The sequence below is a fragment of the Sinohyriopsis cumingii genome, chromosome 16, assembly GCF_028554795.1.
Source record: "Sinohyriopsis cumingii isolate HCF-2022 chromosome 16, ASM2855479v2, whole genome shotgun sequence".
Classification (NCBI taxonomy): domain Eukaryota; kingdom Metazoa; phylum Mollusca; class Bivalvia; order Unionida; family Unionidae; genus Sinohyriopsis; species Sinohyriopsis cumingii.
The window spans coordinates 19,160,168-19,179,522 of record NC_142976.1 but is presented as its reverse complement, the minus strand read 5'-3'; the positions used below and the strand labels follow the sequence as shown (position 1 = coordinate 19,179,522).

The 19,355-nt window shown below is 36.1% G+C and overlaps 1 protein-coding gene across 2 annotated transcripts in view; it reads left to right on the top strand.

Moving 5' to 3' along the window:
• The window catches only part of LOC149780023 (TBC1 domain family member 13-like), a 77,077-nt gene that overhangs the window by 17,952 nt on the left and 39,770 nt on the right, over positions 1-19,355 (top strand). For both annotated transcript variants that reach the window (XM_089936768.1, XM_089936767.1), the window contains exons 4-5: positions 11,222-11,283; positions 18,134-18,230. In XM_089936768.1, coding sequence (XP_089792894.1) covers positions 11,222-11,283; positions 18,134-18,230 — 159 coding nt within the window. The remainder of the gene's footprint in view (positions 1-11,221; positions 11,284-18,133; positions 18,231-19,355) is intronic.

The following is a 19,355-nucleotide window of genomic DNA, read 5'->3' as shown; positions in this document are numbered from 1 at the left end:
CAGCTGTAATATACCCGTAATTGAGCTAACGCTATTTCTTTTACTGGAATTGCAGTAGGAAAATTTCTACTAAATTCAGGATCAGATGAACTTACCGAGATCATCGTTATCTTTGGTGGAGTTGTGTTAGTCACGTTCTGCTGGAGTAATTCTGTCATTATTAATACTTGTATCTTTAATACCGATACCTTCATGATATATTTTAGTCATCATTGAAAACTCGAAATCAGATATAATTCCATCACTGAGACTCGCTGATAACAACGAGGATAATTTCGAGTATGCTACCGTCGCTGTGTGTAATTTTATTCTGTAATCAGATAATTTTTCGTTCGTGCAAGTACATATTTTTTATGCGATGATATTAAGCACACCTGCAATAGTTGTTGCTGCTGAAATACAAATAGTTACGGCTACTGGTGCCATCATTGTCACCGCTGATAATATAACACCCGTTCCAGCAACAACAGCGGATACTGAATAAACAATCACATCAACGATAACTAATCGTCATCGATATTTTTTTACTTTTGCTGTATATTGTTCGACTTGATCTTTCAACGCTGCCTGCCATTCATGCGCTTGATTGTATCTGTATTGTGCACCATCCATATATTTTTATGCAGTAACCAATTGAGGTGTTTCAGCTACAAATTCCAAACACCACCAGTAAGATGTTGCGGTTAATTTCTTATCAGCTGCTTCCAAAATAAATATTTCTTCTGTTCCGCTATTTAATATAACAGATACAACCCCGGAAAACCTATCCGTTGAATGACGCCATGGATACGTTGTAAATATTTCAAATTTTGCAGCACTGAACACAGACAACCTGTACACGCCAGTGACTGTTGCGGTATATTTGATAGTTTTATTTTGCTGCGACCATGTTGCAAATCCCGAAAATACCGTGTATACGATGTTTGTGATATGTCTGGGAGTTATTCCAGTTGGAATTTTAATCAAACTGGTTTTGTTAACGATCTCAGGAATCCCCGCTACGATGTTTTGCTGTGTTTGTTCGATCGTGTCACTGTTGGTCTTGATATCTTGCTGTGTTTGTTTGATCGTGTCAGTGTTGGTTTTGATATCAGAAAGTTTTATGACAACAGTTTGCGGAGAACCAAAAAAATCTTCAGCGGTTTTTTGATGGTTTCTGCAAAATCTTGAAAATGTACCTACGTGAACATCATACTCAGCCCGCAGCGTGGATAATTTACCATCTACGTTGTCGACGTATTTTTTTGTTGCTGCGTCTTCATCGGATGTTGGATCTCTTAAAACTACTATTTTATTTCCGTTCATGCTGAGTTCACCCGTCATTGTATCGCCGGTGTTTCTCACACGATTAGCAACGCTTCTTGCAATTTCATCTCTAATTGTTGTAAACGATATACTTGAATCCCTGATTCTGCCGCTGTCAGTAAATACGGGAATATTATCTGTAACTGCACCGAGTACTCATCGAACTATATCATTCCATCTGATATTGCTCGTTTTTAGTTTACCATATCGATCTTGAAAAAAAACAACCTCATCTGGGTCAACTCCAGCCAGGTTCATGATATCAGCAAGTTCATCTTTAGTCGCATACTTCGACAGATCAACATCGCCGGATTTTCTCTTAACGCGTGAGGATCTTCTTCCGTAAATATCAACCATTATAATAAGACCTGTTGTTTAAAATGCTTTACGCGCAACGAATCGGTTGCTTGTATAATCATACACGACTTTATGTGGCGGTTTGGATGATTTTGATATAGCGTCGAGTACATTAATTACTTCACGGCCACATATGGGCGGATCTGTCATTGTTTGTGTGGGTAGCGTTGAATACCAAACTTTTGAACCAGAGGTTCTTGCGTGAAGTGGTGCGACATACTTGATAAATTCAACGGGTGGAGCTAACCCGTATGAATCAAAATAAACGATTCCACGTGGATCAACCGCGTATGATACCCAATGAGTACCGGGTCCTGAATTCGAGTCTAGATTAATAATGCCTGTTTCAGGTTTGTTTGGTCGGTCCGGCAATTGATCTCGCATAAAAACACCTCTAAAGTTTTTTATTTTTAATTTTTTAGCAACATCAAGTAAATCAAAATTTGATGCTGGAACATCTAACGTGGAAGCCTCAGACCTCTTCCCCAACGAGATCCTGGTAATCTTAGATCGCGTCCCTTTTTTTGTATCCATTTCCAGTTGCTTTCTTTAGAGCCATTCCAGCAGCTGTTCCAACAGCACCTAGCATGGCTGCTTTTGCTACGGCTGGAGCAGCAGCAGCTATTAACGCTGGAATAGCCGCAAGAAGTGGAAATATACCACCCGTTTTAACCATGTCTTTGATGGAGCTCGGAGAAAGATGAAATTGAGCTCCAGTTTTTGATTCTAGGGCTTTATTGAAATGTTTAATCTGATTTTTTGTCAACGATAATTTGTTTGGACCACCACCAATCTGATCTCGTTTTAGCGATATTTTAGTACCGCATTTGTTGGCGGTTTTTGATTGAAGCTTTTTTACCTGACCAGGAGTCAGAGTAACATTAACATGACCATACGACATTTTTATATAAAATATATTTTTCTAAATAACACGATTTAATATTTTCCACTGGTGCATCAACGACTCTCATTCAACCACTACCGCCTTCAAGTAACATGGCTTTATCGCTAAGTATGACCGCGATTGCTCTATAATCAACACCACCTGTATTCAGTGTTGCTTTAAGATGTATATCAACGACAGATTGTTTTGATAGATCAAGATGCTCCAATGAAAAATAATAAATCGGATACAAAGTTCTGAAATCATGTTGTGATATTTGCAACCCAGTATCCACATTTTGATCACGCCCCATGAACGACATTAAACGATGATATACACGTTCTATATGATTTTGTTCATAATTTAGTTGTAGATTCTCTGTTGGTTCTTGTTGTCCGTTTATCCGTAAAGAAATATCTGTGACACCTAGTTTATCAAATATCATGTGTGTATGTTCTTGATTACACTGGTCAACAGTGAAATCATTACTGACTTGAAAAGGCCCTAATCTGTAGTATTTTGGTGTGCCGAACACGAATATAACCGTGAAAAATTTGTATTGGCTCTCGTTTTGAAGATATTCATATACCTCATTTTCTATGTTTCACTGTGTAAATTTCTCCAGTAGGACTGCAGCAACATCCGGAATAATGATGTAACATTGCATAATACCATCATGCTCACATCATCCACAGTTGATTGCATCATTTTCTGATGCAATGCAATACTAATGCCATGCGGCTGCTGAAGTAAGTTGACGTCAGCAGTGTACTATACATGTGTAGGCCTATTATACTAATGCCAGGCGGCTGCTGAAGCTGACGTAAGCAGTGTACTATATAAAGCCCAATCAGATAGGTTCAGCATTTAAAATATTTTAGACGTCGTGCGAGACAGTTCAAGCTACTGTTACATAAAACTTATTATTTTATCCATTTACGTACAATAAAGAACAGTAATGCCTCGAAAGTGTGTTAATACCGCGGACAATTTTTGCTATATTTGTGGGGAAGTGACATTTGCCAACCAGAAGAAAAGTATCAATTCTCAAGTGAAGAAGGCATATCATCTTTACTTCGGATGCAAGGTTGGTGACCAAGACAAGCCTTGGGCTCCGCATATATGCTGTGCTACATGTACAACACAGCTTTCACAGTGGTTGAATTGCAAAAGGTCATCAATGCCGTTTGCAGTCCCAATGGTGTGGAGAGAGCCAAGCAACCACCTAAATGACTGTTACTTCTGCTTGGTTCCTCCTCTTTCCGGCGGAATAACGAAGCGAAAGAAGTCGAGAATAGTCTACCCAAACATTCCGTCTGCATTGAGACCAGTTCCACATGGTGAGGGACTTCCTATTCCAGAACCTCCAGCAGAATATTCTCTTGATTCATCTGACGAAGACAAAGGTGAGTCGACCTGTTCTTCTCCTGGTCCATCAGCATGCAGTGATCCAGATTTTCACTGTGGTGCATCATCAACCCCACACAGAATAACACAGGAAGAACTAAATGACCTGATTCGTGATTTGGACTTATCAAAGAACAAGGCAGAATTGCTAGGATCAAGACTCCAACAATGGAATCTTCTAGAAGAAGATGTCACAATTACTGCATATCGAAAGCGCCACCAGCAATTGGAGCCTTTCTTCAGAAAGGAAAGTAATCTGATATTCTGTTCCGATATTGAGGGCCTCATGAATGCTTTAAAAATCACTCATGACCCACAAGAATGGCGACTATTTGTGGACTCTTCGAAACTGAGTCTCAAGGCTGTGCTTTTGCACAATGGAAACATTCTTCCATCTATTCCAGTAGCGTATGCTGTCCACATGAAAGAGACATACGATAACTTAAGGCAGCTACTGAATTCCATTGAGTATAACAAGTACAGCTGGCACCTCTGTGGTGATTTGAAGGTAGTTGCCCTTTTAATGGGACTGCAGCAAGGATATACAAAATACATGTGTTTCTTATGCGAGTGGGATAGCCGAGCAAGGGAAATGCACTACATGAGGAAGGAATGGACTCACAGGCAGAATGTAGCCATTGGAGAGAAGAATATCCAACACCCAGCTCTGGTTGAGGCTCAGAAAATCTTGCTACCACCCCTTCACATCAAACTAGGTTTGATGAAGAACTTCGTGAAAGCCATTGACCGGACTTTGCCAGCATTCCGATACCTGCATGAAAAATTCCCTCGACTCAGCGAAGCAAAGATTAAAGAGGGAGTTTTTGTGGGTCCTCAGATTCGAGAGCTTTTCAAAGATGACCGGTTCAACAACTTGCTGGAAGGTGACGCGAAACAAGCATGGAATGCTTTTCGCCTAGTTTCTACAAACTTCCTCGGAAATGTTAGGGCAGAAAACTATAAGGAACTAGTAGAAGACATGTTGATGAAGTATAAGAAACTTGGCTGCAATATGTCTCTAAAGATTCACTTCCTTCATTCCCATTTGGATTTCTTTCCTAGCAACTGTGGTATTGTTAGTGATGAACACGGCGAACGTTTTCATCAAGATATCGCAACAATGGAACAAAGATACCAGGGAAAATGGTCCACTACAATGCTGGCTGACTACTGCTGGACACTCCTCAGAGATGCTCCCGAACAGCTGTACAAGAGACAGGCGAAGAAATCTAAGATGTAGTCAATGACTTGATTTTTTATAGGTAGGCTATTACAGTTGACCTTTTACTATTGGAATGCATTTCGTTATGTAAACATTAATTTCTTGCAGATTACAAAAAAACTAGAGCCAATTTTGCAATTTGACTGTCATATTCGTGTTCAGCACATAAAAATTGATAAGAATTGACTAATTTTATTTCAGTAACATGACTTTTGTAAAAATTTGTTGTCCAGTGTTACCTAAATGATCGATAGTCTGAAACGCAATAAAAATATGTCGTGGTGAAGAAACACCCTGTTGTGATGCTATATGCCATGTAAACTGACCGTTAACGTCAGTTTGTATACTATCTGTGCTTGTTGTTAACCATGACAACAAGGATTTACCACCAGTGTCCATGAAAGAAATTAATTTTTGTTCTTCTGCGATCGTTGGAGTCATTACCGGCATCCACAGTAAAAGTTTCGATAATACTACTTTACCAGCATCACCAGCGGGTCTCCACAGAGCATCGTTATCATCACCTTTTCTCACAAGAACAACCGTGTGTCTAGCTCCAAAGATGACCTTTCTAACATTTCTACAAAATCCAAAAATATGCGATAATGGAATTGTACATGAAAAACTTCTATTAGCTCCTAGCAACATACTTTTACGCGCTGCAAATCCCAAGTTGAAATTTGGGTTAACATTTTTAACCACTGGCCACACATCAACATCAGCATTATTGGCAAAATTTCTTGGTCGTCTTATATCATACTGATCGCTTTCAGGGTGACCAGTATTATCTTTCACAAACATCATTGTGGGACCTGCTGATCTTGTATAATCATCAGAATATCTTGCTAATCCTATTATTGTTGTAGCAACGTCTGCATCTTTCTGAATCGATTCGATATTTTTTCCATCGATCATGTAAGTGGCGCTATCAAACAGTGCCATGATCCCGTTGTTGACAAAACCAACTTTTACTGCATCTGCATAATTAGCATTAGTTGTTCTTACAATTGTACCTTCTACCTCAAGAAAAGCCTCAGCAGGTAAAAAGTATCTACTTGTGTCATGAACTTGTAGTTCAGTTCTTCCATGTTGATCTGGTACTCGTGCATCATAAGAATAAAACTGATAATCACGTACCGATTCATCTTTAAGGACAGGTGTCTCCATATCAAATGCTTCATCGGATACGCGCTTGAACATTTTATTATAATTATTTTCATTTAACACGAAAACCGGGCTTGGAAACTCCACTCCCTGATATCAAACTTGAAATATTATTCCCTGGTTCACTGAGTCTTTGATCTGCTATCAAATTTCTTTCTGCCTCTTTAGATAATTCCGCTAGTTTTTTATTTGCAGCCTGATTTATTATTTTACTGACATCTGCAGGCATAATTTCAGTACTTGGTAATTTTACTGGTGGTTGTGATTTTCGTCACAATAATCATGCTAGTCTATCTTTGATTGCCGAGAACGCCTTACCAGCAGCATTGACAATTGCACTAGGAGCTTTATCATGAACAATATCAATAGCTTTCATCGATAATTGTTTTGCAACGGGTGCTACTTTTGGAGCTATCCTCGTGAATAATCCCTGTATAACATCACCAAGTTCATCTCCGTAAGTAGCTTTGTAGATTGGTAATCGTGAGTTTACCGCTCTGACCTGTACAGGTTTACGATGATTATTATGTATGATCATCTTATTTTTATTTGTTTTTTATCTAACAACTAGTCATCAACAAGTTCATAGATAAGTTCTTGGTAAACGCCGATATCCATGATACCACCTTGAAATAATCGTCGACAAATTATCAGATGCTTCATTAATTATTTCTGGTGAATTATTTCCAGCTCGTTTTCCTCCTATGAGAACTTCTAACCGTGACACATCATTAATGATGTTATCAGGACAAACAAAATCATCTCCCAGACTACTCCCCCATACTTCTTTTTCTTTTTCTGATTTTTTAGGTGGTGTCGCTCCAAACATTTCTTTAATTTTCGACATCAGCGGTGAATAAGATTGTTTTTGTTCTGTTTGTTGCAGAGGTGGAGGAAGTTGATACTGGGAGAGTTGTTCTTGTTCCTCTCTCTGTCTCTCTCTATAAAGTGTGTTTACTTCTTTATAAAGAGCTTTATATTTCGAATCATCCTCTCTAGCTTGTCCTTTATTTGCATGTATGCGATATATCCATCTAATAAAATTATCATTTTTTGTTTTTTCATAAGGGGGGTTTAAAACAGCAGATTTGTTAGATACATAATCTAATATTTTTTCGGGTAATTTTTCTCTTTTAGTATTTCTAATATCTTCGACAAACCCTTCCTTAAAATTTGTAATTAATTTTATATTTTCCTTTATTGGCCAGGGTTCAGGTGTATGTTCTTTCTTCACACCGGTGACTTCAGTATAAAGTTTTCCAATACTTTCAAGTACTTCTTCGCCGACAGGTGGAGGTTGAGCCACAGCTATTTCCCTGGCTATGCCAGGTGGAAGATCTCGTAAAATCTTTTTTGTCTGTTTAGTTCTTCTTGCTATTTTTTCGGTTTGTTCTGCTGTTTGTTTTGATACCGGAAGAAGATCCTCTTTGATGACTGTTGTAACTTTCTCAGTAGCTGCAGTGAAGGGCTTAAACAGTTTTTTAGTGTCCTCTTCGTATTCAACTCGTGCTTCTTGCTGCGCTTGTAGTTTTTTTTCTAAATGAATCTCGCATGGGAAGAAATTTTTTAATTGCTTCTAGTCTCTCTCGTGCTATTCTTGCAGTATGAGATTCTGGATGTACCATTATTTTTAATATAACAATTTTTTAATTAATATCAGCAGAGAGGGCGCCTACCAATGTTGGTCGTCCAGTAATTAAACAAAAAAATAAATAAACACGTAGAGTATTTTATTTTTCAGCTACCTTTTCGAACTAAGGTTTTATTGATGGGGTTGGTTTCAACAGAAATAAAATCATCTCAAGGAAACGTTTATTTGTAAAAATCTGGACCTTTCTACAGATGATTTTATTTTGTTTGTTTTATTTGTTTGTCGGAATTCTATGGTCTGTTCGCCCTCTCTGCTGCTTCACCAGTTGTTTCCATAACAAATATGGATTCTTGCTTCTAGCCTATCTGGATGCTTTTCCATGGGATGGCAGACATCACCAGTTGTTTCCATAACAAATATGGATTCTTGCTTCTAGCCTATGTGGATGCATCTCCATGGGATGGCAGACATCACTGGTTACATTTCCATAACTAATATGGATTCTTGCTTCTAGCCTATCTGGATGCATCTCCATGGGATGGCAGACATCACCAGTTATGTTTCCATAACAAATATGGATTCTTGCTTCTAACCTGATTTCCATCAACACCCTGCATATGAAATAAAGTCATCATCCTTGGTATATGATTTTGGAACTGGAAGTACATTTCATTAAAAATGGGGAGCTGATTACCATATTTATCTAATTATAAGCCCATTCTTAGTTATAAGACCAATCCTCAGTTTGATACAATTGTTGAAGATTCTGCTATGAATATCTTTGTTTAGTGGCTCAACCCATATTTATTTACAAATTTATTATGCTGGTTGCATGGTAAAAATAAGGTGGTTAAGCAACAAACTGCAGAGACAATTTTAAAACAAGAGTCCAGGACCACAAACTAGTTGTCCTTGAAGCAAAGGACTTTTGGAGGGCACTTCAGTGTTTTTCCAATGCCAGTCATTGGACATGGTGGTGGTTTACAGTTAATAGGGTAGGACTAAAAAAAATTCAGTTGGCTACTTTCCCCTCAAGGCAGATGAGCTGGAAATTTACTTGTGCTGCATAAATTTTACTAGTCCTACATTGTACATAATACTAAATCTGCTTAAAATGCCATGTGAAAAAGTGATTAGGATGTCCTCACTGACCACTCATTATTACAGCTATTTCATATTAGGTCCCATATGGTGGCACTCTACAGTTTCATATTTTGCATAGGGTTAGAATTTTAAAGAAAAGAATTTCCCCAGCTTTCCTCACTGGTTATACTGGCTATTTAAAAAAGACCTTGTATATCTTAGTATAATTCAAATAATCTTTAATTCCTTTTATTTTGGTGTATGATTGATGGGTGTAATATGGGATATAGAGTATACAGCTTGGCCTTACTCCAGATGTGTACCTTTCAAAAAAGTGCTAGCTCCACTTGGTCATTTTCACTTCCTGAACGTCAGAGGTAAATTGTATAAAAAAAGAGCCAATAATTATTTTTACATTTTATATATTTGGTAATTCATTCATTGCTCTTTCAGAAGCTGTTATTGTCCAGTCTGGCAAAATTCCTTTTCCCTATTTTAATAGCTGCTATGGATAGTGTACTTTAGACTAATTCAGGCTGATTTTGTTAGCACAAGGGAGCAGTCATTTTAGTTAGCATTGTGCTTAGATCATGTACAATTTCCAAAAGTACAATATCCAAAGAAATATCATCCACATTACATTAATGTACCATGTGTTGAGTGGAATTTCCTAGCCCAATAGCCCATGTGTGCAAGTGTTGAAAGTGGAATTTCCTAACCCATTAGGTCACATAAGCATGTGTTCAGTGGAATTTCCTACCCCATCTGGTTGCACATGCAAAGTGTTGTGAGTTGAATTTCCTAGCCAATAGGTCAGATATGCAAGTTTTGGGATTGGAATTTTGTAGCCTATTAGGTCACATTTGCAAGAGGTGGAAGTGGAATTTCCCATACCACTATGACACATATGCAAGTGTTTAGTGGAATTTCCTAGCCCATTAGGTCACATATGTAAGTCTTTAGTGGAATTTCCTAGCCCATTAAGTCACATATGCAAGTGTTTAGTGGAATTTCCAAGCCCATTAGGTCACATATGCCAGTGTTGGGAGTGGAATTTCCTAGCCTATTTGGTCACATGTGCCAGTGTTGGGAGTGGAATTTCCAAGCCCATTTGGTGACATATGCAAGTGTTGGGAGTGGAATTTCCAAGCCCATTTGGTGAGATATTCCAGTGTTGAGTGGAATTTTCTAGCCCATTAGGTCACATATGCAAGTGTTTAGTGGATTTTCCTAGCCCATTAGGTCACATATGCAAGTGTTGGGAGTGGAATATCCTAGCCTATTAGGTCACATATGCAAATGTTGGGAGTAGAATTTCCAAGCCCATTAGGTCACATTTGCCAGTGTTGGGAGTGGAATTTCCAAGCCCATTTGGTGACATATGCAAGTGTTGGGAGTGGAATTTCCAAGCCCATTTGGTGAGATATTCCAGTGTTGAGTGGAATTTTCTAGCCCATTAGGTCACATATGCAAGTGTTGGGAGTGGATTTTCCTAGCCCATTAGGTCAATATGCAAGTGTTGGGAGTGGAATATCCTAGTCCATGAGGCCATATGTGCATATGTTGGGTGAAATTCCCTTGCCCAGTAGGTCACACATGCAGATGTAATGTGGGATTTCCAAGCAAATCAGGTCACATATGCAAGTGTTTAGTGGATTTTCCTAGCCCATCAGGTCACATATGCAAGTGTTTAGTGGATTTTCCTAGCCCATCAGGTCACATATGCAAATGTTTAGTGGATTTTCCTAGCCCATCAGGTCACATATGCAAGTGTTTAGTGGATTTTCCTAGCCCATCAGGTCACATATGCAAGTGTTTAGTGGATTTTCCTAGCCCATCAGGTCACATATGCAAGTGTCTAGTGGATTTTCCTAGCCCATCAGGTCACATATGCAAGTGTCTAATGGAATTTCCTAGCCCATCAGGTCACATATGCAAGTGTCTAGTGGATTTTCCTAGCCCATCAGGTCATATATGCAAGTGTTTGAATATTTGCAGTTGCTTCTAAATGTTTAGAATTTAACATCAGTACTCCCAAGTAGACTTTAATTGACCGTACAGTTATTAACACGAACAAACAACAAAATCTTCCATGTTATCACTCTTGCTTTTAACATGGAATTAGTCACAAGATTTATCAATTGCATGGTTAATCAATTACAAGATTAAGGACTTATACCTAATAACAGTCCATCTTGTTTTACTTCAGCTACTTCTAAACTATCTTCCAAGAGAGCGGTCCGAATGGAAACAAGTAGAAGAAAAGCAAAGGTTGGCTTTATTATATCCTTTTTTCCACCTAGCTCTAGCTCTAGCTGTCTCTCTCTCTCTCTCTTTTTTTAACTAATCAAATATGATCCTACCTAATCTATCTCTCCTGTATTAGACTAGGGTGACAGTAGAATTTCTCAAGTAGTTGCTAAATTTGGCCATATGAACACTGATACATTTGATTACCTAGAATACCCAAGATGGACTGCACTGTGGAATTTTCCATTTCTTGATTACCTAGTGTACCCAAGATGGACTGCACTGTGGAATTTTCCATTTCTTGATTACCTAGTGTATGCAAGATGGATTGCACTGTGGAATTTTCCATTTCTTGATTACCTAGTGTATGCAAGATGGATTGCACTGTGGAATTTTCCATTTCTTGATTACCTAGTGTACCCAAGATGGACTGTACTGTGGAATTTTCCATTTCTTGATTACCTAGTGTACCCAAGATGGACTGCACTGTGGAATTTTCCATTTCTTGATTACCTAGTGTACCCAAGATAGACTGCACTGTGGAATTTTCCATTTCTTGATTACCTAGTGTACCCAAGATAGACTGCACTATGGAATTTTCCATTTCTTGATTATCTAGTGTACCTGAGAATGACTGCACTGTGGAATTTTCCATTTCTGATTGTTTTATAATTCAGTAATTATCCATTATTTACTAGCAATTGCATAATTCCCTTTCTCAGAAATTTTCTTCAAACAAAAGTTACATTTACTGCGGAACTATTTAATTCATGCATTTTCTATTATGATGGAATTTAATTCATGCATTTTTCTTCATAATAGTATTTAATTCATTCATTTTCCTTCATGATGGAATTTAATTCATGTATTTTCCTTTATAATGTAATTTAATTCATGCATTTTCCTTCATAATATAATTTAATTCATGCATTTTCCTTTATAATATAATTTAATTCATGTATTTTCCTTTATAATATAATTTAATTCATGCATTTTCCATCATAATATAATTTAATTCATGCATTTTCCTTTATAATATAATTTAATTCATGTATTTTCCTTTATAATATATTTTAATTCATGCATCATTTACCTTCATGATAGGATTTAATTCATGCATTTTCCTTCATGATAGGATTCAATTCATGCATTTTCCTTTATGATAGAATTTAATTCATGCATTTTCCTTTATAATATAATATAATTCATGCATCATTTACCTTCATGATAGGATTTAATTCATGCATTTACCTTCATGATAGGATTCAATTCATGTATTTTCCTTTATAATATAATTTAATTCATGCATCATTTACCTTCATGATAGGATTTAATTCATGTATTTTCCTTCATGATAGGATTTAATTCATGTATTTTCCTTTATAATATAATTTAATTCATGCATCATTTACCTTCATGATAGGATTTAATTCATGCATTTACCTTCATAATAGGATTCAATTCATGTATTTTCATTTATGATAGAATTTAATTCATGTTTTTTTTCTTTATGATAGAATTTAATACATTACATCATTGATATAACCTTAAAAAATATATGGTACCTTCCTGGATGCCAATGGGGACAAAGTTTGCACACAACAGCATAAGCCCCTTAATTCTCAGTTACCAAAAAATTTGTTTTTATTGAACCATCAGAGACTTGTGAACTCAAATGGCAGTCACAGATGCCAACACAGAGGGCATACCAATACCAATAGCCATCATAGACTTTTGAACTCAAATGGCAGTCACAGATGCCACCACAGAGGGCATACCAATACCAATAGCCATCAGAGACTTTTGAACTCAAATGGCAGTCACAGATGCCACCACAGAGGGCATACCAATACCAATAGCCATCAGAGACTTTTGAACTCAAATGGCAGTCACAGATGCCAACACAGAGGGCATACCAATACCAATAGCCATCAGAGACTTTTGAACTCAAATGGCAGTCACAGATGCAACACAGAGGGTATACCAATACCAATAGCCATCAGAGACTTTTGAACTCAAATGGCAGTCACAGATGCCAACACAGAGGGCATACCAATACCAATAGCCATCAGAGACTTTTGAACTCAAATGGCAGTCACAGATGCCAACACAGAGGGCATACCAATACCAATAGCCATCAGAGACTTTTGAACTCAAATGGCAGTCACAGATGCCAACACAGAGGGCATACCAATACCAATAGCCATCAGAGACTTTGGAACTCAAATGGCAGTCACAGAGGCCAACACAGAGGGCATACCAATACCAGTAGTTAATTAGTTCAAATAATCCATTGTAAGACAAAAAAAATACTCCTTGAAACTTTTTGAAATAAACTCAACCATATGAAGGACACCTACTTACAAAAGACAATGTTATACTCATCCAGCTGAAATTGAACCTATGTGTAAAGGACAGCATTACACCTTGACAGTTGTTTAACAACAGGTGTCTATATCTATTTATCTGTCGATCTATTTTTTTTAGGAGACATCTCTTTAAGTGCATATCAGCAAATTCAAAATTTGATAATTTTGTTTTGTAACGTGATGATTTTATTGAAAATTTTTAATCCATTCATTGTCCATTCTGTTACAGTGAAACATTATGGGGAACTTTGTTTACATTATTGGCTTCAAGACAGCAAGCAGTAACTTTAAATTGACTATTTTTTAATGTGTAAACGTTGGATAAGAGTGGCAAAAAACTGGTGTGATTTCATGTTTTTCATTTTGTTGCACTATTGTGATGCCGAGGTTGTTTTCAAAAGCCAATAGATTTTTAAAACTAAAAATTTCTTCCATTAAAATGAGGCAGTTTGTAAAGTTAATTTTATTTCTATTTATAGAAAGTTAATGATCTGTAGTTATGGGAACAATATCTTACATCAGTTACCAGTATATAATATCCTCAATATGCATGTATTTTAGAGCATTCATAGCTATCCCCACCATGTAGAAATGGGATACTGTGTTATCCTCTGTTCACCCAGTCATCAATGCCCACATTTTTTCCTAAAACTGCTGGGATGAAATTCATCAAACCTGGCACAGATTTTGCTGTTGTTGTTACCATCTGTAACAGAAGTTTGAATTCTGTTGATGTGGGACAACAGTCACATGTACTAAAATTACAGTGACATTTGTTTAATAAGTTTTCCCAAACTTTGCACACACATACATAGGAATGGAATGCATATTATGTGTAATGGATTTAGGGTAATGATTCTGGGTCAGGGTTGGTGGAAGGGAATATGTAATAATAAATGGGATTTTCAGGGTTGATGGAAGGGAATATATATTAATAAATGGGGGATTTTCAGGGTTGGTGGAAGGGAATATGTAATAATAAATGGGGGATTTTCAGGGTTGGTGGAAGGGAATATGTACTAATAAATGGGGGATTTTCAGGGTTGGTGGAAGGGAATATGTACTAATAAATGGAGGATTTTCAGGTTTGGTGGAAGGGAATATGTAATAATAAATGGGGGATTTTCAGGGTTGGTGGAAGGGAATATGTAATAATAAATGGGGGATGTTCACGGGTGAGCCATAACTTTAATTTAGATATTGTATGAACCCTGACACATGTCACAAGTACACACAGCACATTGATTCTGCTTAGATACACTTTATTAACTTTGGCACATGCTATATGTATATACATTGCAAGGCTTATGTTCATGTACTCTTTATGAACCTTAGTACATGCTGCAAGTGCATATATTTCCAGGATTCTGATTAGATACAATTTATGAACCTTGGTACATGCTGCAAATGCATCTGTTTTACCTGTAAAAGATAACTCTATGACATTTTTGGAATTAAATGACATTGTCAAAGTTAAAACTTGAGCAAGCTTATTGGTTTCCATGGCAATTCTCAAGCCTCATGCATGTTATTACATATTACTCTCTATTTATCCCCTCAGGGATGAGGGACCTTGATACAAGTGTCATCATCTGGTGGTTTTTATTTGGGAATTTAAGATAACAAGCCAACTACCCAATTATAAACAAAAGCTGTGTTTTCAAAGAAGCCTATTTCCTGGAGCTTATACTTGTATTCTCCCACAACAGTGACATTTATAAACTGGACCATGTGATGGAATGGTTGTTATTTATGCCATTTTGTATACGTGTATTTCCAGAACTTGCCACTTGTTTTGTTTTAATTGCCAATCTCAGTCAGTTAAACAATGAGGCACTATACCTTTCAGTAAAGAATTGTCAGCCTGATTGATGTATTGGCCTGGCTTTATGATTGATCTATTGTAATTGATGCATTGTATTGGTTTTTTGATCTATAGTAATTGATGCATTGTATTGGTTTTATGATTGATCTATAGTAATTGAAATATTGTATTGGTTTTATGGTTGATCTATAGTAATTGATGCATTGTATTGGTTTTATGATTGATCTATAGTAATTGATGCATTGTATTGGTTTTATGATTGATCTATAGTAATTGATCCATTGTATTGGTTTTATGATTGATCTATTGTAATTGATGCATTGTATTGGTTTTATGATTGATCTATAGTAATTGATGCATTTTATTGGTTTTATGATTGATCTATGATAATTGAAATATTGTATTGGTTTTATGATTGACCCATAGTAATTAATGCTTTGTATAGCTTTTATGATTGATCTATAGAAATTGATGCATTCTATTGGCTTTATGATTGACTCATAGTAATTAATGCATTGTATTGGTTTTATGATTGATCTATAGTAATTGATGCATTGTATTGGTTTTATGATTGATCTGTAGTAATTGATGCATTGTATTGGTTTTATGATTGATCTATAATAATTGAAACATTGTATTGGTTTTATGATTGACCCATAGTAATTAAAGCATTGTATTGGTTTTATGATTAATCTATAGTAATTAATGCACTGTATTGGTTTTATGATTGAACTATAATAATTAATGCACTGTATTGGTTTTATGATTGACCCATAGTAATTAAAGCATTGTATTGGTTTTATGATTAATCTATAGTAATTAATGCATTGTATTGGTTTTATGATTGAACTATTGTAATTTATAGACTTATATCTGGGTGAACTCCAATCAAAGTATCTTGAGTAATTTTATAGCAAACACAATTTATCACAGTCACGTTTTATGAGAATAACCAATGGCTACTTTAATATTTAAATTCACAACAAAACGTTCTTGTAAGGAAAGAAATTAATTTTAAATTCAAAAGTTACAAAATGAATAGTAATTTAAGCAACAAACTTGACCCCCATCTGGCAGTTGACAGACAAATTAAAATCATGGAAGATTATCTCATGTTGTGTAAAAAATATAAAAAATATTATCGACTAGGTAAATTCACTGGAATGATATAGTGTTGCTTGTAGATGCAGCAGAAGACATTTATCTCATTAGTGGACTACATAACAAGATCACATGATCATTCATTCAAGTAAGGAAGATCACATGATCATTCATTCAAGTATGGAAGATCACATGATCATTCAAGTAAGGTTCTGGATTGCAGAATGAGGTATGCTTAGTGTGAACCAGAGAGATAAGTTCTTAAATTTATTAAAATCAGTAAAATATTCAAATTTTTGATTATTCAGCCATGCAGCCATCTGTATGCTCCAAGTTTCTGCACAATAACTATAGTTTACTCTGCTGTCCTCCATTACCATTTGGGGCTAGGAAGAAATCTGTCAGTTTTGGAATCCAACTGTCAAACTCACACAAACTGAAAGAAGGAAAATTGTTTCTACTCAATAACTTGACTTGTATGCCAGATATCTTGACCAAAACTTCTTAAATGGCTTGCATTGGTGGTACAATATATAGAGTACTTGATCACTACTTTGACCACAGTGTGTTAATGGCTTGCATTTGAGACAAGGAAGATGCTTATTTATTTAGAGTCAAAAAGTCAACTGTCAAGGTCATGGGGACTGCGAGAAAAAGAAATTTCCATAAAACTACTTATGTACTTTTGTACTACTAATGTACCAAATCATGACCAAACTTTGTTGATTGTTGATGCCTCTCACTTGAGATTATGGAAAACACCTATTGATTTTGGAATTTAAAGGTCAAGGTTAAATGGACTCCAAGAAGGAAAATGGTTTCCACAAAAAATACTAAAATCCTATGCTTCAAACCGTAACCAAACTTTATGGATAGCTTGCATTAGAGGCATGAAATACACCTACTAATTTTAGGTCATTGGATCAGATGTCAAGATCATTGAAACTGAAAGAAGAAAAATCTTTACTAACCTATGGCTATATTTTGGGCTTGATGAGTCGTTCCTTTTCCGTCACAGGAGATGAAGCAATTGCCACTCAACTCAGACAAGCCATCTCAATGTGAACATTTGTATGCAAATGAAAAGTACTTTAGTGACACCCATTATCATATTTGTGTTGTGTGTCTTGCTATGTCTGCATGTTGATAGGTTTGGTCAAAAAGTGACACAGTAATTGATATTTGGGTACATGGTACATTTGGCCTTTGACACCTCCACCCAACCCTGCTGACTGCAGGGGATTAGACCAAAAATTATACCCTTGTTACAGATTGTTACCCTATGGACAATATACAAATAGTCATTAATTTACATGGTCGGGTTTAGTACAAAATGGAGCAATGATGTACAGTTGAACGGTATATAACAGTATTTCTATTTTTTGCAAAACTGGAGATGAAGGTAAATTTGGTGCAGAAATAATGCAAAAGACCTGTATGCCATAAACTGACATGGGTGAAATAAACCACGTATACTGTGTGTCTGACTTTTTATGCAGGTGAGATACTTTCTGTTAGTAAAGACAAATGTATAATGCACACTCCAGTAAGCTTATTTACACTGTATTTTTTACAGGAAAACCTATGCTCAATTCATTGATGAGATGATCATCAAACCTGGAGCTAAAGCGTCACAAGATGGAGTCATTTGTGATGTCACCTTTGAAGATCATGTGAGTTCTCAGAGTTTTGTTTTGGTTGACTTTTTAGTTTCTGAAATGAGCAATTATGGCATTGAAACAAACAGAATGAACATAAATGAAATGTAGAATAACTCAAAATGAATGCCAAATGAACACAATCAAATGCAGAATGAACTCAAATGGAATGCAGTGAACTCAAATAAATGCAGAATGAACTCAGATGAATGCAGAATGAACTCAGATGAATGCAGAATGAACACAAATGGAATGCAGAATGAACACAAATGGAATGCAGAATGAACACAAATGGAATGCAGAATGAACACAATCAAATGCAGAATGAACTCAAACAAATGCAGAATGATTGAACAAATCTGATGAATAAATGCAAAAAAGTGTTGATTTTCAATGTGTTCTTTTCCATTTTATGCACAAGCTGTTTCCTTAAAAAAGCACTTTTAAAAACACAGGATGTATAAGTTATATTTTTCTCAAAAACAGAAAAACTGATTTCCAGTTCGTTTTTAACAAGCACAGGTGAACGAAACAGTGGATGGAAGTGATAAAGACAAGTCAGAATGCATTTCTGAGACGATAGATGTAAAATATTGAGATGATAGATGGAATGCAGATTAGGGAAAATTGCCCATTTCGGGTCCGTATTACTGTTATCTTTTATGTTTCTATGTGAGCTTTCATTGTTAATTTTGTTCATTTTGAGCCTGGTAATATCATACTTATATGGTTCCAACTCATGCAAGTGTATGTGGTCACCCAACCAAGGTCAGTTGTTTTCGATAGGGTTTCAGTCGTACTCACGCCCAAAGACCACACCACTCCAACATCTTAGATGTTGAGAGCACATAAGTTCTTAGAACTTACTGTGTAGCCAACATTCGATATATCTAGTTTGTTTAACACCTTAAAATCGAAATCTATGTTTGCCTCATTATTAAATACGCCTCAAAATGAAGCATTTTATGACCTTACAAAGATTTTGACTAAAATAGTTTTAAAAATAGACACTCTAAATATTAATGTTTCTTCCTTTCATATCAGACATTGCTTTGATTTATTTCTTATATAATTTGTGCTTGCATAAATTTATAAAAATTACAAAGCAAGCAGTTTAGGAAAATCTAACTATTTTTGTGT